Source organism: Anomaloglossus baeobatrachus, chromosome 4 (genome assembly GCF_048569485.1).
Source record: "Anomaloglossus baeobatrachus isolate aAnoBae1 chromosome 4, aAnoBae1.hap1, whole genome shotgun sequence".
Lineage (NCBI taxonomy): Eukaryota > Metazoa > Chordata > Amphibia > Anura > Aromobatidae > Anomaloglossus > Anomaloglossus baeobatrachus.
This window is the reverse complement of record NC_134356.1, coordinates 653,404,990-653,426,632: the sequence shown is the minus strand read 5'-3', so window position 1 is coordinate 653,426,632 and position 21,643 is coordinate 653,404,990. Positions and strand designations below refer to the sequence as shown.

Genomic DNA, 21,643 nt, shown 5'->3' with positions numbered 1-21,643 from the left:
ACTGTCTTCCGTGAATATTGACGGAGATAGAAGATGGCAGTTGGTGCTCATTAAGTTCTATGCCATTTGAGGAGAACTTGCAGGAGAATGTGTCTGCCTCTAGCTCCTCCCTCTGCCTCTGACCTCTCTCTCCGTTTCTAGCTCTCCCTCTTCCTCCAGCTCCTTCCTCTTCCTCCAGCTCCTATATCTGCCTCAAGCTCCTCTCTCTGCTTCTGGTTCCCCCCTCTGCCTCTAGCTCCTCCCTATGCCTTCAGCTCCTCTCTCTGTCACTAGCTCCTTCCTCTGTCTCTAGCTCCTCCCTCTGCCACTGGCTCCTGTCTTTGTTTCTAGCTCATCTATTAGCCTCCAGCTCATTTCTCTGCCTCTGGCTCCTACATCTGTCTCTAGCTCTTATCTCTGCCTCTAGGTCCTTCCTATGCCTTCAGCTCCTCTCTCTGTCTCTAGCTCCTCCCTGTGCCTCTAGCGTTTATCTCCTCCCTCTGCCCCTGTTTCTAGCTCCTCTCTTTGCCTCCAGCTCCTTTCTCTGCCTCTGGCCTCTACATCTGTCTCTAGCTCCTCCATCTAGCTCCTCACTCTGACTGTTTGAAGCTCCTCCCTCTGTCTCTAGATCTTCTCTTTGCCTCCAACTTCTCTCTCTGTTTCTGGCTTCTACATCTGTCTCTAGCTTTTCCCTCTGTCTCCAGTTTCTCTCTCTACCCCAGCTGCTCTCTGCCTTCATTTCCTCCCTTTGCCTCTAGCTCCTCTTACTGCCTCCAGCTCCTCCCACTGTCCCTATCTCCCTCCCTCTGCCTAAAGCTCCTCCCTCTGTCTCTAGTTCCTCCTTCTGCCTCTAGCTCTTCCCTCTGCCTCTAGCTTCTTCCTGTGCCTTTAGCTCCTCTCTCTGTCTCTAGCTCCTCCCTTCTGTCTCTTGCTCCTCCCTGTGCCTCTAGCTTCAATCTTTGCCTCTAGCTTCTCCCTCTGTCTCTAACTTCTTTCTCTGCCTCCAGCTCCTCCCTCTGTCTCTAGCTCCCTCCCTTTCCCGGTAGCTTCTCCCTCTGCCTCTAGCTCCTCTCTCTGCCTCTAGATCCTCCCTGTGCCTCTAGCTTCAATCTTTGCCTCTAGCTTCCCCCTTTGGTTCTAACTTATTTCTCTGCCTCTAGCTCCTCCCTGTGCCTTTAGCTCCTCTCTCTGCCAGTAGCTACTTCCTCTGACTGTAGCTTCCTCCTATGCCTGTAGCCTCTCTCTCTCCTTCTAGCTCCTCCCTGTGCCTTTAGCTCCTATCTCTGCCTGTAGCTTCTTTCTCTGCCTCTAGCTCCTCTCTCTGCTTGTAGTTTCTCCCTCTGCCTCTAACTCCTCCCTCTGCCTTTAGCTGCTTCCTCTGCCTGTAACTTCTTCCTCTGCCTTTAGCTCCTTCCTCTGCCTGTAACTTCTTCCTCTGCCTTTAGCTCCTTCCTCTGCCTGTAACTTCTTCCTCTGCCTTTAGCTTCTCTCTCTGCCTGTAGTTTGTCCCTCTGCCTTTAGCTCCTCTCTCTGCCTGTAATTTCTCCCTCTGCCTTTAGCTCCTCTCTCTGCCTGTAGTTTCTCCCTCTGCCTATAGCTCCTCCCTCTGCCTGTAGTTTCTCCCTCTGCCTTTAACTCCTCCCTCTGCCTGTAGTTTGTCCCTCTGCCTTTAGCTTCTCTCTCTGCCTGTAGTTTGTCCCTCTGCCTTTAGCTTCTCTCTCTGCCTGTAGTTTCTCCCTCTGCCTTTAACTCCTCCCTCTGCCTGTAGTTTCTCCCTCTGCCTTTAGCTTCTCTCTCTGCCTGTAGTTTGTCCCTCTGCCTTTAGCTCCTCTCTCTGCCTGTAATTTCTCCCTCTGCCTATAGCTCCTCCCTCTGCCTGTAGTTTCTCCCTCTGCCTTTAACTCCTCCCTCTGCCTGTAGTTTGTCCCTCTGCCTTTAGCTCCTCTCTCTGTTTGTAGTTCCTCTCTCTGCCTCTAGCTCCTCTCTCTCCTTCTAGCTCCTCTCTCAGCCTCTAGCTTCTGCCTCTGCTTCTAGCTCCTCCCTCAGTCTCCAGAGAAAAAAAAAAGAAAAAAAATCAAATTCCCATTTTTACTTCTTGTTCTGTAGAGGTCACTTTTCAGCAGTCATCTAATTATCATCACAGGCAGGTGTACAATGAAAGGCAGCACTCCTATATATAGATTGCCAATAATCACATCTCATCTCCGCCCCATCCCTGCACAATGACCTCTGCACGGTTCACAGAGCACGACCACAATACTTTTCCACAGAATTCAATTAACATCTCCAACTTATTGTTTTCTTTTGACTGCTGTAAAGCGTATCTCAGCTGTACAGGCAATTACTTGCAGAAAATATAAATAAAAAAATCTGATCAAAATGAAAACTATTTTTCAGTTTTAAAGGGTTATTCCCATCTTCAGAAATTGATATTGCCAGATAGATCTTGTAAATCTACGAATATGTTGATAATCCTTTTGTCACAAGGAGGTTTTTGCAGGCACCGCCGAGTGTAACTGGCAGCATTGGGAGCTGTGGAGACTAAAGATTTTGGCACCCTGCCTGCTAACCCCCCTGATGTCTGAGATCCGCGGAGGGTTGCTCGTACGTCGACTCACAGACCTGTACTTCATAGGCAGGATAGGAAGAGTTAATCTCTGCTGGGCTGCTTGTTAGTCTCCTTTGTCACATGCTATGGGAGAGAGCCAGTCATATTCGCTCTCCTCCTATATATGCTGGCTCGACTGTTCTCATAGTGCCGGCTATAGCTTTTCTATACTGAACTGGAGAGGTGGACACATCCAGACTTACTGGTGGTTGTGATATTATTGTTGAGTGTGGTTGTGGTGTTAACCCTTGTTGTCCTTTTTTTGCTGCATGACTTCTCCTGCTTTTCCCTTTAGTTTCTTACTGTTTATTCCTGAGAGTGTGCAGTGTGACGGAGTTTCTGTTATCCCTTTCTGTCTCATTTGTCTGTCTGTCGTTCATGGGGGTGAAGGGAACAGATCAGCTTTACTCAGAAGAATAGTCACAATAACATTGGGATACCGGGGAACCAGGGCTCCTAAACTGTCCCTCACGCTAGGGTGCCCTATGCTATCCCTAATCTCAGGGATACTCCTGATGGTGGAGAGGCCTGAGTCCCTTTCCTGGCTCTGCTCTTGACCAGTGACCAGACCTGATCTGATTCCCCTCCCCCCAGGGGGGGACAGGACAGGAGTGTGTTGAAACCACAGATAAAGACAAACAAAGAAATATACAAAACTCTGTCACACAAGACACGCACACAAAGCTAAAGACAATAAAAGATTCAGGAGGCGAAACAATAGCAGGACAGAAGTACAAAATAACAGGAGTACAATCCACAATGCTCCAAGCAATGGGCACAAGTTAAGCACAACTTTCACCAGAGAGTCTGGGACATCACATCTCACAGGCCAATATATAATAAACTATAGCGGGCATGGGTAGAAGGATTCCACCATCATAAATAGGAGGAGAGCAGATGTGATAGGTCTCCCCACAACATGTGATTAAAGGAGCAAGTAGACTAGCAAAGATTAACATTTGCTAACCTGCCTATGAATCAGCACCCAGCTGGTCGATGCCTGAGTCTTTCTGTGTTGATCCCAGACTCCAGAGAAACCATCAGGCGGAGTATCAGAATCTGAACAGAGACCAATGGCTCCATGATAGTTTTCTTTACTGTGCAAGCAAACTATGGATTCTTTACTGTGTGAGCAGTAAAACTATGAATTATTTATTGTATAAGCAGAGAAACTGTGGGTTCTTTACTGTACGAGCAGTGAGACTATGAATTATTTATTGTATAAGCAGAGAAACTGTGGATTCTTTACTGTACAAGCAGTGAGACTATGGATTCTTTATTATACAAGCTGTGAGATAATGGATTCTTCAAACAGGGCATCTTTTGCTGTGTTTTTGGTGCGCTTTTGAGGTCACAAATATGCACCAAAATGTATGCATTTCCTTCCCCCAGCAAAGTCTATGAGATCTCTATGTTGCTGTACACACTGGGCATCTTTTTTTTTTCCCTGCATCTTGGCTGTGTTTTTGAAGATGCAGCATGTCAATTCTTTTTGCGTTTTTCCAGCGTTTTTGAGCCCTTCCAGTCAATAGATTTGACTTACAAAACACATTGGGCAAAATGCAGTAAAAACGCGTAAAAAACAGTTTTGTCGCGGGTCTGTTTTTTGGGTCCAAATATGCTGCATCTTTATGGTTAGCAAAGATGCACATTTTTTAATGTACAAGCAGTGAGACAATGGATTCTTTACTGTATGAGCTGTGAGACAATGGATTCTTTGCTGTACGAGAAGTGAGTCAATGAATTCTTTGCTGTATAAGCAGTGAGTGAGACTATGAAACTCTCTGCTACAACATGGTCAATTTAATATTACAGGTTGAAGGAACTGCACATGGATCCAGGGAACTAATCTAGTAGTGATGTGTATAGTCGGGAAGCAATTTTTAATTTTTCCCCTAAAACAGGTAGTTTCCTTTAGACCAAACTGTTAACTTACAGGTTGAACGCTATGGACTTGTTTCTTTTTCTCTAAACCTTAAAACTATGGAACATAAAGGGATTGTCTGGTTTAAAAAATATTTTTCAAAGATCATAATTTTGAGTTGATAGCAAATAAAGTTTAAATGGTCTTTATATAATTAGTGGAACATGGATTTATACAGTATATTAATACCAGAGATCATCCACCATGACACAAGACAACAGATGATACTGTTACATGTGAAGGTGATTGGGACCTTTGACCCTTGAAGTACTGAAGAGGTTAAAAGGGACAGGAGAACGGTCTGTCACGTGGTGGAGTGATAATCCGGGATCTCTTGCAGAGGAGGGTTGGCAGCTCACTGAGAACAAGGCACAATGGCTAACGACAGCAAGAAGACGGTCCTCATAACGGGGTGTTCATCCGGCATCGGCCTGAAGATCGCAGTGCAGCTGGCAAAGGACCCCCGGGGGCGCTATCATGGTAAGAAATTATGGGGTCCTTCAGTAAATTACTCAGCTCAAAACTTAAAGTCCCAAGGAATTGTTATGAGGAGTAATAGGAGGAAGAGGTGACAGTCAGGGCTCAGGGGTCACAACAGCGCACCAGATGGCTGATAACAGAGTACACTAGACAATATGTATACAGCATTTCTACTAACCACCTATTGACCAATGACATTTGTGTCTGCCATTAGTGCCCAGTAAGAAGGTGTATGTGTGAGGTTTCTGCTGATGCTCAGCTTTACATATCAATAATAGTCCTTATGATAGTTCCTCAAATCCATACAATGAATATCAACAATAGTCCTTAGGATAGTTCCTCAAATCCAGACAACATATATCAACAACAGTCCTTAGGATAGTTCCTCAAATCCAGACAACATATATCAACAACAGTCCTTAGGATAGTTCCTTAAATCCATACGATGAATATCAACAATAGTCCTTAGGATAGTTCCTCAAATCCAGATGATGAATATCAACAATAGTCCTTAGGATAGTACCTCAAATCCATACGATGAATATCAACAATAGTCCTTAGGATAGTACCTCAAATCCATACGATGAATATCAACAATAGTCCTTAGGATAGTTCCTCAAATCCAGATGATGAATATCAACAATAGTCCTTAAGATATTTCCTCAAATCCAGATGATGAATATCAACAATAGTCCTTAGGATAGTTCCTTAAGGGCTGGTTCACACTAAGCGACAGCGAGGTCGCTGTTACGTCACCATTTTCTGTGACGTAACAGCGACCTTGTAAGTCGCTGTTATGATCGCTGCTTAGCTGTCAAACACAGCAGCCGAAGCAGCGATCATAACCGCGAGAGCAGGGAGCCGCGCACACTGCTTAGCGCTGGCTCCTTGCTCTCCTAGCTACAGTACACATCGGGTTAATTAACCCGATGTGTACTGCAGCTACATGTGCAGAGAGCCGGAGCCGGCAGCACAGGCAGCGTGAGAGCTGCGGAGGCTGGTAACTAAGGTAAATATCGGGTAACCACCTTGGTTACCCGATGTTTACCCTGGTCACAGCTTACCGCAGCTGTCAGACGCCGGCTCCTGCTCTCTGCTCGCTTCATTTCGTCGCTCTCTCGCTGTCACACACAGCGATCTGTGTGTCACAGCGGGAGAGCGCCTTTGAAGAAAACGAACCAGGGCTGTGTGTAACGAGCAGCGATCTCGCAGCAAGGGCCAGATCGCTGCTCAGTGTCACACACAGCGAGATCGCTAATGAGGTCACTGCTGCGTCACCAAAACCGTGCCGTAGCAGCGATTTCGGTAGCGATCTCGCTATGTGTGAAGCACCCCTAAATCCATACGATGAATATCAACAATAGTCCTTAGGATATTTCCTCAAATCCAGATGATGGATATCAACAATAGTCCTTAGGAGAGTTCCTCAAATCCAGACAACAGATATCAACAATGGTCTTTAGGGTAGTGTACCAAATCCAGACGACGGATATAAGAAATTGGCCTTAAGGCCCCGTCACACTAAGCAACATCGCTAGCAACATCGCTGCTAACGAACAACTTTTGTGACGTAGCAGCGATGTTGCTAGTGATGTTGCTGTGTGTGACATCCAGCAACAACCTGGCCCCTGCTGTGAGGTCGTTGGTTGTTGCTGAATGTCCTGGGCCATTTTTTAGTTGTTGCTGTCCCGCTGTGAAGCACAGATCGCTGTGTGTGACAGCGACAGAGCAACAACTAAATGTGCAGGCAGCAGGAGCCGGCTTCTGCGGAGGCTGGTAACCAATGTAAACATCGGGTAACCAAGAAGCCCTGTCCTTGGTTACCCGATATTTACCTTTGTTACCAGCCTCCGCCGCTCTCACTGTCAGTGCCGGCTCCTGCTCTGTGCACATGTAGCTGCAGCACACATCGGGTTAATTAACCCGATGTGTGCTGTAGCTAGGAGAGCAGGGAGCCAGCGCTAAGCATTGTGCGCTGCTCCCTGCTCTGTGCACATGTAGCTGCAGGACGCATCGGGTTAATTAACCCGATGTGTGCTGTAACTAGGAGAGCAGGGAGCCAGCGCTCAGTGTGCGCTGCTCCCTGCTCTCTGCACGTGTAGCTGCGTGCACTGGTAACCAAGGTAAATATCGGGTTGGTTACCCGATATTTACCTTAGTTACCAAGCGCAGCATCTTCCACGCGGCGCTGGGGGCTGGTCACTGGTTGCTGGTGAGCTCACCAGCAACTCGTGTAGCCACGCTCCAGCGATCCCTGCCAGGTCAGGTTGCTGGTGGGATCGCTGGAGCGTCGCAGTGTGACATCTCACCAGCAACCTCCTAGCAACTTACCAGCGATCCCTATCGTTGTTGGGATCGCTGGTAAGTTGCTTAGTGTGACTGGACCTTTAGGATAGTTCCTCAAATATAGATGAAGGATATCAACAACAGCCCTTAGAATAGTTCCTTAAATTCAGACAATGAATATCAACAATAGTCCTTAGAATAGTTCCTCAAATCCAGACGACAATTATCATTACCGTAGCACATGAATCCAACTCCAATCTCTATAGTCCATTCATGGGCACCAGACCTGGCTGCAGCCACTGATCCTCTGCCTTCCACGTCACAGAACCAACTACCTCCAAACATCTGTCTCTTCGCTTTTCTACCTCTTTTGGGATCAGAGGAGGAGGAGAGGTAATCACATCTCACTCCCTTAAACATTTGTTTCATGTAACTCTAAGTACAAAGAAGTTCATCTTGTGTATTAGGGGCCCCCCTGAAGAGAAGACACACATTCCCCTCACCAGATGCAGGACAATGACTCCTACTGCAGTTCTAATTACATTAGACTCCATGGAAGCCAACTAGAATATACACATTTACAACACCTTCCCCCTTCAAATTGTGCACCTTAAACTGTCGAGCAAGCAATCTCTAATAAAACACAACAATAAGATTGATGTAACCATGCTCCATGATGTAAAAAGTCTGAATCCCGTAGAGCTGTGGGTTGTGCTCTACGTCCATTGGTCCAATAGTCTTTAATCCATGGCCAGCTCCTGACAGATCTGTAGGATGCTTACTGCAAAAAACAAAGCCAAATAGTAGCCAAGATCAGAATGGAGATGGAAGATAACGCAAAGTGTTTAGCAGAGTTAAGCCTGCTTTACACGTTGCAATTTCGCATACGATATAGTATGCGATTTGCAACACCCCCATCGTATGTTTGGCACGTTCAATTTGTTGAACGTGCCGCACAAACGATTAATCCCCGTCACACGTATTTATCTTCCATACGACCTCGATGTGGGCGGTGAACGTCCACTTCCTGGAGTGGGAGGGACGTTCGGCGTCACACGACATCACGCGGCAGCCGGCCAATAGAAGCGGAGGGGCAGGGCTGAACGGGACGTAAACATCCCGCCCACCTCCTTCCTTTCGCATTGTGGGCCGGTAGTTGCGGGATGTAGGTAAGATCTGTTCATCGTTCCCGGGGTGTCACACACTGCGATGTGTGCTACCCCGGGTACGATGAACAATCTGACGTGCAATTCTAGAGAAAGGTACGATGTGTATGCGATGAACGTTTTAACGTTCAATCGCAATCGCACGTACCTGTCACACACTGCAATGTACCTTACGATGCCGGATGTGCGTCACTTATGACGTGACCCTACCGACACATTGTAAGATACATTGCAGCGTGTAAAGCGGGCTTTAAAGTGGTCAGGGTCGGGAACCAAAAGTAGTCAGCAATCATGGGTGCAGGGACAGATACTAAGGAAGAGGGAATTTTTTTGTGGTGTAATCTGACAGCACCATGATATAGTTACACAGACCTTGATTCCAGCGATATGTCAGTTAGTTTACTGGGTGCAGCAGTTGTGATAGAATCACAGTTTTCTCCGTTGTTGATATAGCAGAACTCAGTTATTGAGCTGTGTTTAACCCACACCACTGATTAGCAGCTTTCTGTGTACACTGTATAGTGAGAGAAAGCTGCAAATCTATGATGGAAGTGTGTTTGTACTTGAAGGCATTAAGGTTCAGTCACACATAACGAGATCGTTACTACGTCACAGTTTCTGGATCTTTGTTAAATCGTTGGTGAGATGTCACACAGTCATTTTCCCAACGACTTTAGTAATGATGCAGCGACCTGTATAACGATCTCGTTGGTCGTTGGGACCCTGTCACACAGCAGCTATGTAACGATTCCGACCTCGAATAGGGGTGTAGTGTTTGACGCTGTGAGTCACGTAGGCGTGCATATGCGTTGCCTTTTCCACACCCCTCCGCTCCGATTGGTGGCCAATACTGCGTTCTGATTAGGCGGCCCGCCTAGAAGGCAACTTTGTATCGCTTCATCCTTTGTCTCTTTTTGAGCCTTGCTTTGAGGATAGAACCTGCGACTCCACCCAGATTCATTCGTACTTTGTTCCTGGTTGCTTGCTTGCTTTTCGGATCGAAGCTGCACCCGGATTCATCCCTCCTTCATTCTCGAGTGTTTGCTTACTGTTCTCAGCGCCAACCAATTGGTGCAGAGGAGGCACAGAAAAGGTGACCCAACTACACGCCTACGTGTCACACTTTAAAGGGGTTATCCGACTTAATTTGCTTTTTTTATTATTTCCCTATTGGGCTACATTGGGGCACGTAAGTAGATAGAGACCACTTACCTGCCCTGCTGTCAGCCCCTCTCCCCCGGCTCCGAGTGGTCATGTGACCGCTCCTGCCGCGATTTTGCTGCTTCCGGTCATTTCATGTCAACATGGGCAGGGCCATGTTGACATGCAAATCTGGAAACAGCATGTCGCCTCCCTGCTGGGCTGTACAGTGCGAGGAGTCTCCGCCCCCTTCCCTGCACCCTCCCACACATTCCCCTGCACCCCGTACTCTGCCCACAACCTCCCCCTGCACTGCTGTGGGACCCGTGACCTGGGGGAGGGGCCTGGCGGCAGTTGCCGTGGTGTCAGCGCCAGCACCGGGCCCCTGCTCAGGATCGTACATTCAAATATACCGGCATCACAGATCACCGATGTCGGTATATTTGAAAGCGCTGATGAGAAGGAGCGTTGCGCTGCTTCTCATCACTGCACGCTGTCTGAGCTCTCTTCAGCACAGCGGTGACGTCACTACTGTGCTGATATGTCCAGAGCACAGACAGCGCACGAACGTGCAGGAGCGGCGAGGTCCGAGGACGGGTGAGTATGTACTCCCTATGGGGGAGGGAGTCGGTGCACAGCCCGATGTGTGTGGGGTGCAGAGCCCGATGTGGTGTAGGGTGCAGAGCCTGATGTGGGGCTGTTATTTGCAATGCTGTAGTGATAACAGGTCAGGTGCTGGGGCAGAATATACTGACAGGGAATGTGTGTGTGTGACGCCCTGGGCAAGCCAGGGGTCACAGGTAATGACACCACCACACCCTACACCCCGGATAGGTACACCAAAGCTAAACCAGAAACCCTTGTTGCCTTCCTCCAGGGGCTGATGTCCACACCAGGGGGTGGAGCCAGGCGGTTGGCTCTGCCCACCGAGGAGTTCACAGTCCTGGAGGCGGGAAAACCAGACAGATTAGTCAGAGTTGAAGTGAGAGTGAAATGGTAGAGGAGCAAGTGAGAGGAGTTGAAGTGAAGGCGAAAGTGACAGTTTGAAAGCCTGAAGTTGGTCCGGGTGTGTGCCCCGGACTGAGACAGCAAGGTTGGCAGATGGCGGTGACCGTCTGCAGGAGAGGCTGATCGGAGGTTGCCGAAAGGACCGTGGACGGGTGGTGGCCCGGCGGTACCGGACCGGTATACAAAGAGAAGCCAGCACCATTGGCAGGGGCCTTTCGGATCCCGGCAAGGCTAGGAGTCGCCGTGAATTTGCCAAATCCGTCAGTGAAGGGGACCTCCGGGTCTCCCAGCAACTAAGTCCCGATTGAAGGCAACAGTCCAACCGTATAAGAGAGACACCGCCACCGCCAGGGCACCAGTTTCTCAGGGCCAGCGCCTGCGGGCAAAGAGGGGCTCCTCCGGCCCATATCCAAGTAGGGGAGCGGGTTACCGGTGGGAACCCATCGCTACCAACATTACACAAGGTGCAGGGAAAGAGACAGTCACCGTTAACTACCGGGGAAAAGCAACACCAGCCGTCCGTGGGAACCGTCTTTCCAGCCATGTGTTTTACCGAGAACTGTGTCAACGTCTCAGGCTGAGTGAGTACCACCGTGCCGTACGGCACAGCGCTGCCCCCGCGACCCTGCACCTCACCAGGCCCCGCACCCGGCCTGCCATTCACCCCTACCCCATCAACGGGCCCCGGGACAACCAACCCCCTACCCACGGAGGGGAGAAATAACAACAAAGCTGCTCCCTGTCACCGCTCCCGGGATCCCCATACAGAGCAGCGGTGGTGTCCACACAATCACCACAACCGTGGGTGGCGTCACGGACAATAAATCCCCAATACCAATCCCCTTTTCACTCACGGGCGAGGAGCGCCGCTCGAGTCCCCGGGATCCGACCCATCACTCGAGCCACCGAGCGGCAGAGGCCGCAGCAGCAGCGGCAGCCGGACCCGAGCAGAGGGAGAGCGCAGCGTCCCCTCCTCCGCCCGCGACATGTGCAGGTGGCGGGCAGGGGGTGGGGCTGGACACCGGGGTGGGGCTGGACACTGAGGCCGGGCGGTGCCAGCTCTGACTGGGAGGTTTAGCACAGGAAGTGGTCATGTTTGCTGGAGCTGAATGTAAACAAGAAGCTGCAGAGAATAAAGGGTGAATTCAAGAGGAACAAAAGTTAGAAAACAAAAAATAACAATGTAGGGGTGTTTAATATGACAATACAGCACAGATTAGCTTAAACTCAAAAATTTTTCTTATGTCGGACAACCCCTTTAAGTTCTCATCTAGGTCATTAACAAGATCGTTGCTATAGGTGTCAATCATACAGATCCATCCTGCCCAGCAGGACTCCAACGAGCCAAAAATGGCCCAGGACATTCAGCAACGACCAATGATTTCACAGCAGGGGGCGGATCGTTGGTACGTGTCAAACATAACGAGATAGCTGGTGAAGTCATTGTTTCGTCACAGAAACTGTGACGTAGCAACGATGTCGTTAGCGATCTCGTTATGTGTGAAGTGGCCTTTAGACCAGTTGTCCTGTAGTGTTGATCTTTTGATAAATAAAAAACTGATTGTATCGAAATAACAAGGCTACTTTACATGTGTCGATTTCTCGTGCGATCGCATTTGCGATTGCACCCGCCCCCATCGTTTGCGCGGCACGGGCAATTTCTTGCCCGTGTCGCACAATGCTGTATCCCCCCGTCACACGTACTTACCTTCCAAATGACCCCACTGTGGGCGGCGAATAGAAGCGGAGGGGCGGAGATGAGCGGGATGTAACATCCCGCCCACCTCCTTCCTTCCGCATTGCCGGCGGCCACAGGTAAGCTGCAGTTCATCGTTCCCGGGGTGTCACACAGAGCGATGTGTGCTGCCTCGGGAACAATGAACAACCGAACGTTCGATTTTTTGAAAATGAGCGACGTGTCAACGATGAACGAGAAGGTGAGTATTTCTGCTCGTTCGTAGCTGTCTCACGCTACGATATCACTAACGATGCCGGATGTGCGTCACTTACGACGTGACCCCGCCGACATCTCGTTAGATATATCGTAGCGTGTAAAGCCCGCTTAAGTGACACTCTGTCCTCAGGTAGGGTAGCCATACAAACTGTGCACAGGATCTGTAGATATTTTTGGAGTTCGGATATTTACATTTTTATATTCAATTACTTTATGAAAGTCGTTGTCAACTACTAGGACATCCCCTTCTCAATCTGAAATACTCACCTCCGGTGTCAGTGCTGTTCCAGCAGTGTCAGCGCTCGCTCTCCCGGGGCTCAAGTGAGGTTGTGACATCACATGACCACCGCATCCAATCACCATCGGCTTCTCTGCTCCAGGCTTCAGCTATATCAAACATCAACAGGAAGTGAGGGGCAGCTCTCACTTGATGTTTGATTGTCTAAAGGTGAGTACAAAGAAGCCGGTGGTGATTGGATGCCAGGCTCGTGTGATGTCACAACCTTATGTGAGCCCCGGGAGAGTAAGCGCCCACACTGCTGGAACAGCGCTGGCACCGGAGGTGTGTGTTTTTATTTTAACTGGGGCAAACACTCAGATTGCGAAGGGGTGAGTAGGTGAGATGTGACATGACCTATTGTGAATGGTGGATTCTGTGTTATATACTGCATATAGAGGTGTTATCAATGATTGTACAGGAGGGGAGGAGGTGAGCTGTGACATCACCTATTGTGAATGGCAGATCCTGTGTTATATGCTGTATATAGTGGTATTCTCAATCATTGTACCGGAGGGAGAGGAGGTGAGCTGTGACATTGTGGCTCCCTGGACAAGCCAGGACGTCACAGGTACAGCAGCAACACACCCCACACCCTGGTTAGGCACATCAGTCACACACACAAATCCTTGTTGCCTCCCTCCAGGGGCTGATGTCCACACCAGGTGGGGTGGAGCCAAGCGGTTGGCCCCACTCACCGAGGAGTTCACAGTCCTGGAGGCAGGAAAAGGCAGAGAGAACTGTGAGGGACAGTGAAAGTGAAGGAGTGAAGTAGCAGTAGAGGAGAAGACTGACCGTGTCCGGGTATGTGGCCCGGGCACCTAAGAGCAAGGTTGGCAGACGGTGGTAACCGTCTGCAGGAGAGGCCGATTGACGCACAACCGTAAGGACCGGGGACGGGCGGTGGCCCGCCGGTCCTGGACCGGGGAGGGAAGAGAAGCCAGCACCATTCGGCAGGGCCTACGGACCCCGACCAGGCTTGGAGTCGCCGTTAAACCGGTCAAATCCGTCAGCGACGGGAACCTCCGGGGTTTCCCAGCAGTAAAGACCCGACTGAAGGCAACCGCTCAACCGTGAGGGGAAATACAGCTACCGCTACAGCTAGAGTTCCCAGGGCCAGAGCCTGCGGGCAAAAGGAGCTCCTCTGGCAAATACACCGCTGGGGAGCGGGCTACCGGTGGGAAGCCATCGGAGCCGAAAACACAACACAGGTGCAGGGAGAGACAGTCACCGCAAACCTACCGGGAGTGACCACCGCAGCCGCCTGCGGGACCCGTCCATCCAGCTGTTTGTTTTACCAGAGACTCCGTCTACATTACTGGCTGAGTGAGTACCACCGTGCCGTCTGGCACCGCGCTGTCCCCCGCGACCCTGCACCTCACCAAACCCCGCCATCCACCTCTCCGTCATCATCACCGGGCCCCGGGACAGCCAACCCCTACCCATGGAGGGGGAAAACAACATCCAAGCTGCTCCCCGCCATCGCTCCCGGGATCCCCGTCACTAGCAGCGGTGGTGTCCAACCTCACCACAAACCGTGGGTGGCGTCACGGACCACATCCCCAACTCAAACCACCCCTTTCACTCACGGGCGAGGAGCGCCGCTCGAGTCCCCGGATCCGGCCCACCGCTCGAGCCACCGAGCAGCGGCGAGCAAGCAGTAGCCCAGAGCCGGACCCGAGCGTGGTGAGCGCAGCGCCCTCCCCGCCTGCGACAACATCACCTATTGTGAATGGTGGATTCTGTGTTATATACTGTATATAGAGGTGTTATCAATCATTGTACAGGAGGGGAGGAGGGGAGCTGTGACATCACCTATTGTGAATGGCAGATCCTGTGTTATATGCTATATATAGTGGTATTCTCAATCATTGTACAGGAGGGAGAGGAGGTAAGCTGTGACATCACTTATTGTGAATGGTGGATTCTGTGTTATATACTGTATATAGAGGTGTTATCAATCATTGTACAGAAGGGGGAAAAGGTGAGCTGTGACATCACCTATTGTTAATGGCAGATCCTATGTTATATGCTGTATATAGAGTATTCTCATTCATTGTACAGGAAGGGGAAGGAGGTGAGCTGTGACATAATCTATTTATCCTCACTGTTCGTCTACTATCGAGGTCTTCAGGGATCTCAGTCATGATCATCATGATTTTTGGGAATGTTTTCATCCATCTTCTTACCCAGTCATTCCTCTTTCGCAGACATAGCAACTTTTAAAGCGAATGTGTCATCAAAAAAGGACCCTTTCTTTCAATCAGGCCTTCACGTTTAATGATTTTTTTTGTGTATATAGAGGTGTTATCAGTCATTGTGTGTCGCCCCCGCTCCAGCAGCCGGCGCTGCTCGGGTCCGGGGCTCACGGTACGGCTCGAGGGGCTCTCCGGACCCGGGGGTCATGCGGACACTCCGAATAAAAGGGGGACGTATTTATACGGGATGGATTGTAAAATGTTCGTGACACCACCCACAGTGTGTGGTGAAGTGGGACCCCACCGCTGCTGTTGTGGGCTACCCGGGGGAGATGTAATGGTAGCCGGATGTTAACCCCTCCGTGGGTAGGGATGGTTGCCCCGGGTCCCAGTGTCTCTGTGCAGAGTATGACGATAGCAGGGGCTTGCACGCTCAGGTGAACTGGGGGATGGTTGGTTACTCACGATTGGAAATGAACCACACAAGTCTTTTAGTAAACCAAGGTGCTGGAGCCGGCCACCGCGGCTGGTTTCTACTCTGGTCCCTCACCCGGGCTGGTGGTCACCGTCTTTCCCTCTGCACTCTGTAGTTGTGTGTTCAGACTTCCCGGTATGGAACGCAGGAGTCCGCTCCCGGCTGTTTGTGTTTCTAAGGAGCCGTGCCGGTCTGACGCTGACCCGTGGCATGCCTAGCCCTGGCGGTGGCCCTATCCCTATCGTTGCGTGGCTGTCTACTTTTCGGGACTTAGGTGGGACAGGACCTGTAATCCTGTCCTCAATCGGTTAATTAGCTAGGCCGCTGGTTTTGGTCCTGGCTTCAGGGTCCGAGTACCCCCCTTTGTGCACGGTTTCCAGTCGGGTCCCCGGTGATGGTGCCGGCGGGCTCCTACCCTGTCCCGGTCCTCTCTGGTTCTGCCGCACTGTCTTCCCATCTCCTGCTGACGAAGACCACCGTCTGCCACCTAGCCAAAGTACCTGGGCTCCGACCCTGGCACTGTTCAACTTGAACCTCCTCTGCTGGAGCTACCCCTAGCTCCAGCCCACACTCCTCTCAACTTGAACTCAGACTTATTCTGTTATTTTCCCGCCCCTGGACCGTCTAGATCCCTGGGTGGGCGTCTTCCAACCGCCTGGTTCTGTCCCCTGGTGTATCTGTCTGGCCCTAAGGGGAGGTGACTAGGGTTTCAGGTCGGCTGTATGTTACCTAGGTGAGGGAAGGTGTTATGCGGGGGCCTATATGTACTTACTTGGTTCTGCCAGGGCGTTACAATTGTACAGGAGGAGGAGGTGAGCTGTGACATTGTCGCGGGCGGGGAGGAGGGTGTCAGCACCGCGCTCACCCCTCTGCTCGGGTCCGGCTGCTGCTGCTCAGTGGTGGCTCGAGCGGTGGGCCGGATCCCGGGGGTTCTCGAGCGGCACTCCTCGCCCGTGAGTGAAAGGGGATTGGGTGTTGGGATAAAGTCTATTGTCCGTGACGCCACCCACGGTTGTGGTGATTTGTTAGCACCACCGCTGCTCGGTGTTGGGATCCCGGGAGTGATGGTGTGAAGCAGCAAGTTGTTGTGTTGCCCCTCCGTGGGTAGGGGTTGGTGATCCCGGGGCCCAGTGATGAGGTGGGTGATGCAGGGCTTGGTGGGCGCAGGGACGCGGGGGCAGCGCTGTGCCTTGCGGCACTGTGGTACTCACTCAGCCTGAGACGTTGACACAGTTCTCGGTAAAACACACGGCTGGAAAGACGGTTCCCACGGACGGCTGCACTTGCTTTCCCCAGTAGGTGACGGTGATGTCCCTTTTCCTGCACCTAATGTTGTTGATGGTCTCGATAGGTTCCCACCGGTAACCCGCTCCCCGGCTTCAAGCTGGACCGGAGGAGCTCTACTCTTTGCCCGCAGGCGCTGGCCCTTAGAAACTGGTGCCCTGGCGGTGGCGGTGTCTCTACTGTAATGGTTGGGCTGTTGCCTTCAATCGGGACTTGGTTGTTGGGGGATCGACGTCCCCTTCACTGACGGATTTGGCAAATTATGGCGACTCCTAGCCTTGCCGGGATCCGAGAGGCCCCTGCCCTGGTGCTGACTGTCCTTTGTACACTGCTCCAGACCGCCGGGCCACCACCCGTCCGCGGTCCTTCCAGGAACTTCCAAACGGTCACCCCTCCGGACAATCACCGCCGTTGCTGACCTTGCTGACTCTGTCCTGCACACAGCTGGACCCACTTCAGGCTTTCTTACTGTCACCGCTCTTACTTTCCTCCTTTTCCACTTTACTTCCTTCACTTCACTACTTTCACTTCCTTAACTTATCTTAGCTGTTTACTCCTTTCTGTCCCTAGCTGGACTTCACTCAAGCCCTGCCTGGGCTAAACTTCCACTCCTTCCACTTCCTCCTCCAAACTCTATCTCCCTGGTTCTTCCCGCCTCCAGAGCTGTGAACTCCTTGGTGGGCGGAGCCAACCGCCTGGCCCACCCCCTGGTGTGAACATCAGCCTCTGGAGGAAGGCAACAAGGATTTTGGGTTAGCTTTGGTGTTCCTAACTGGGGTGTAGGGTGTGGTGGTGCAATGACCTGTGACCCCTGGCTTGCCCAGGTCGTCACAACATCACCTATTGTGAATGGTGGACCCTTTGTTATCTGTTGTATACAGAGGTATTATCAGTCATTGTACAGGAAAGGGAAGGAGGTGACCTGTGATATCATCTATTGTGAATGGTGGATCTTGTTTTATCTGTTGAATATAATGGTGTTATCAGTCATTGTACAGGAGGGGGAAGGAGGTGAGCTGTGACATCATCTATTGTGAATAGTGGATCCTGTGTTATCTACTGAATATAGAAGGGTTATCAGTGATTGCACAGGAGGGGGAGGAGGTGTGCTGTGACATCACCTATTGTGAATGATGGATCCTGTGTTATCTGTTATATACAGAGGTGTTATCAGTCATTGTACAGGAGGAGGAGGTGAGCTGTGACATTACCTATTGTAAATGATGGATCCTGTGTTATCTGTTATATACAGAGGTGTTATCAGTCTTAGTAATCCTTCCTATAAGACTTCTGTAAGGAATAGGAAGTACAAGTCAAAAACTAGTCCCCATGACCGGTGTGAAAATTGCAAGATTTCTAATTTTTACATACAAAACGTGACAAAATAAAAAAAAATTCCAAAATGTTTTAAAAAAAATACAATAAGATAAAAACACGATTTAAAAACAGCAAATCATTTCCTGACACATTTTACTGTCATGTGAGGAAGTGAAAACATCTTGTGTAAATTTTATTACCCACATCCCCAAAAATATTATAAATGTATCATTGCCAAAAAGGAAAAAAATCAGATGGCATCGGCCTCTTAAAAGATGGTGATAACTGGGGATGATAAAATGCCTCAAATATTCGGCTTTCTGAATATTTTCCGATTACCTCGCCGCTATTCGATAATTCAATGCGCAATGTAAGGCCGGCGTCACATGGTACGATCTATTGTGCGATCGCACGAGCGATTGTACCCGCCCCCGTCGTTTGTGCGTCACGGGCAATTAGTTGCCCGTGGCGCACAAAGTCGTTAACCTCCGTCACACGCACTTGCCTGCTTAGCGACGTCGCTGTGGCCGGCGAACATCCTCTTCCTGAAGGGGGAGGGACGTTCGGCGTCACAGCGACGTGACACAGCGGCCGGCCAATAGAAGCGGAGGGACGCATTGCCGGCGGGACGCAGGTAAGCTGTGTTCGTCGTTCCCGGGGTGTCACACAGAGCGATGTGTGCTACCTCAGGAACGATGAACACCCGGCGCACAAAGGGAGGACCGACATTTTGAAAATGAACGACGTGTCAACGAGCAACGATAAGGTGAGTATTATTGCTCGTTCACAGTAGTTCGGTGGTGTCACACGCTACGATATGTCTAACGATGCCGAATGTGCGTCACTAACGACGTGACCCCGACAACATATCGCCCGATATATCGTACCGTGTGACGCCGGCATAAGTCTATGGGAAGCCCGAATAGTACCGAATAGTTGTTATTCCGGTTTCCCATAGACTTACATTGCGCATCGGATATTCGCGAATAGTTGAATATCGGCGAGGTATTCGGAAAATATTCACGAAGCCGTATATTTGAGGTATTCAATCATCCCTAGTAATAACCAAATACTTATAGAGGGCTTCTCCGGCATGGTGTGACCACATCGGTAACCTGCAAGGTCACTGGAGGGGGCGGCAGGTGCTCTCCTGAGCCTTGTTCTTCTCATAGACTTGCATTGAAAAAATTTTTAAAAAGTGACCTCCACTTCATACAGTGACCACGTGGAGCCGCAACTGCTGGAACCGGGAGAAGATTGTAACCGGTGAGCGTGACTACTGTGACGCCCTGGGCAAGCCAGGGGTCACAGGTCACAACACCACGCGCACCCCACATTCCCTGCAGGTACACCAAGCTAACCCAAAATCCTTGTTGCCTTCCTCCAGGGGCTGATGTCCACACCAGGGGGTGGGTCAGGCGGTTGGCTCCGCCCACCGAGGAGTTCACAGCCCTGGAGGCGGGAAAACCAGGCAGTCCAGCTAGGGAAGTGAAAGTAGAAGGAAGTGAAGTGGTAGAGGAGCTGGAGAGAAAGAGTAAAAAGTGACAGAAGTAAAGCCTGAAGTTGGTCCGGGTGTGTGCCCCGGACTGAGACAGCAAGGTCAGCAGACGGCGGTGATAGCCTGCAGGGGGACTGCTCGGAGGTTGCTGGAAGGACCGCGGACGGGTAGTGACCCGGCGGTACTGGAGCAGTATACGAAGAACAGTCAGCACCAGGGCAGCGGCCTTTCGGATCCCGGCAAGGCTAGGAGTCGCCATAATTTGACCAAAACTGTCAGTGAAGGGGACCTCTGTCTCCTAACAACCAAGTCCCGATTGAAGGCAACAGCCCGACCGTGAAGGGGAGACACCGCCACCGCCAGGGCACCAGTTTCCCAGGGCCAGCGCCTGCGGGCAAGAGTAGAGCTCCTTCGGCCCAGCTTGAAGCCGAGGAGTGGGTAACCGGTGGGAACCCATCGCTACCAAAAGGACTTTACATAGGTGCAGGGAAGAGACCGTCACCGCTAACTGCAGGGAACATCAGCACCGTGAACCGTCCGAGGGACCCATCCAACCAGCCGTTTGTTTACCGAGAACTGTGTCGTGTTTACTGGCTGAGTGAGTACCTCCGTGCCGTGCGGCACAGCGCTGCCCCTGCGCCCCTTCACCTGCACAGGCCCCAGACCTGCCTGTCCACCATCCCAATCCCATCACCGGGCCCCGTGAGCATCACAACCCCTACCCACGGAGGGCACATCAACAACTTGCTGCTCTGTACCATCACTCCCGGGCTCCCCATACAGAGCAGCGGTGGTGTTAACAAATCACCACAACCGTGGGTGGCGTCACGGACAATAAACTATCCCAAAACACCAATTCCCCTTTTCACTCACGGGCGAGGAGCGCCGCTCGAGTCCCCGGGATCCGGCCCATCGCTCGAGCCACCGAGCAGCGGCAGGCTGCAGCAGCCGCGGCAGCCGGACCCGAGCAGTGGGAGAGCGCGGCGTCCCCTCCCCCGCCCGCGACAACTTGGCGTCACGAACAGGATCTTACCGCTCTGCCGTTGGGTAGAGGTGCGCCTTGTGACCGCCGGAGGTATCCGGCCGAAAAATTTCAGAAGTCGCCATCTTTGGCGCGAAAAGTTCCCGCTCGAGCGTCTTCTCGAGTAGCAGAGGCGCGAAGACAAAAACCCCGCCCCGATAGAGGAGGGGCCAGAAAGAAGCTAAGGGGGACTCGATGGCGGCTGGCCGCATGTGAACGCAGCTATAAAGGCAGGGACACCAGGACTCTGCAGCAATACCGGGTTCCTGGAAGGCACGATTGCCAAGATGTACAACCCAACTCCCAACGAGGAAGCCCCCGCGCCCGGCACGGCGACGTGGTTGAGGGACCGGACCGTCCCGCTGAGTAACCGTCTGCAGGCCCACATGCAACTCCTCCTGGAGGAGTGGGAGACCGACATGGCGGACGTGTTGGCAGCTATGCGGAGACGCGAGGTGGAAGAGGATTTGGAGGAGCGGGTAAGAGACCCACGCCCCTGTATTCCCGAGGGATCGGCCATTGAAGCTGAGGGGCCCGGCCTGCCTCCGCTCACCCTGCCTCTCGCCCCGCTACCCGCGTTAGCTGCTGCCGCCCCACCACTAGGCCCGCTACCTGCCCAACTGGTAGCGATACCCTGCCAATCCGCCCCGGCGGATCAACCGGCTGCAGACACTCAGGACGTTCCCGAATCGTTCCCGGGGGAACCGCTGGAACCGCGGCCCTGTAATGAAAATGTGCCAGAAGCCCCGGCAGTGATTGTGCCAGACCCCGAGCCCGGGACCGTGGCATGGATGAAAGCCCGGGTGATTCAATTCCACCAACGTCAGCAGGATCAGATCTTCAGGATGATGGAGCAGTGGACCAATGAGGTGGAGATGCTGATTGCAACTGTCCCGATGTACGGAGGGGGAACAGATGTAGCAGAACCGACTGGTGACCCACGTCCCTATGTCCTACCAGGACCGGCCGCTGCGCCTGAGGGGCCCGGCCTAGTCTCGACCTATGCATCATCCTTGCCGTTATTTCTG

At 51.5% G+C, this 21,643-nt stretch overlaps 1 protein-coding gene across 1 annotated transcript in view; it reads left to right on the top strand.

Annotated features, from left to right (window-relative positions):
* The first annotated feature begins 4,863 nt into the window (after positions 1 to 4,863).
* The window catches only part of RDH8 (retinol dehydrogenase 8), a 44,351-nt gene continuing 27,571 nt past the window's right edge, over positions 4,864 to 21,643 (top strand). The window contains exon 1 of the mRNA XM_075346485.1: positions 4,864 to 4,991. Within this exon, the coding sequence (XP_075202600.1) occupies positions 4,886 to 4,991 (106 nt within the window). The 5' untranslated portion in view covers positions 4,864 to 4,885. The remainder of the gene's footprint in view (positions 4,992 to 21,643) is intronic.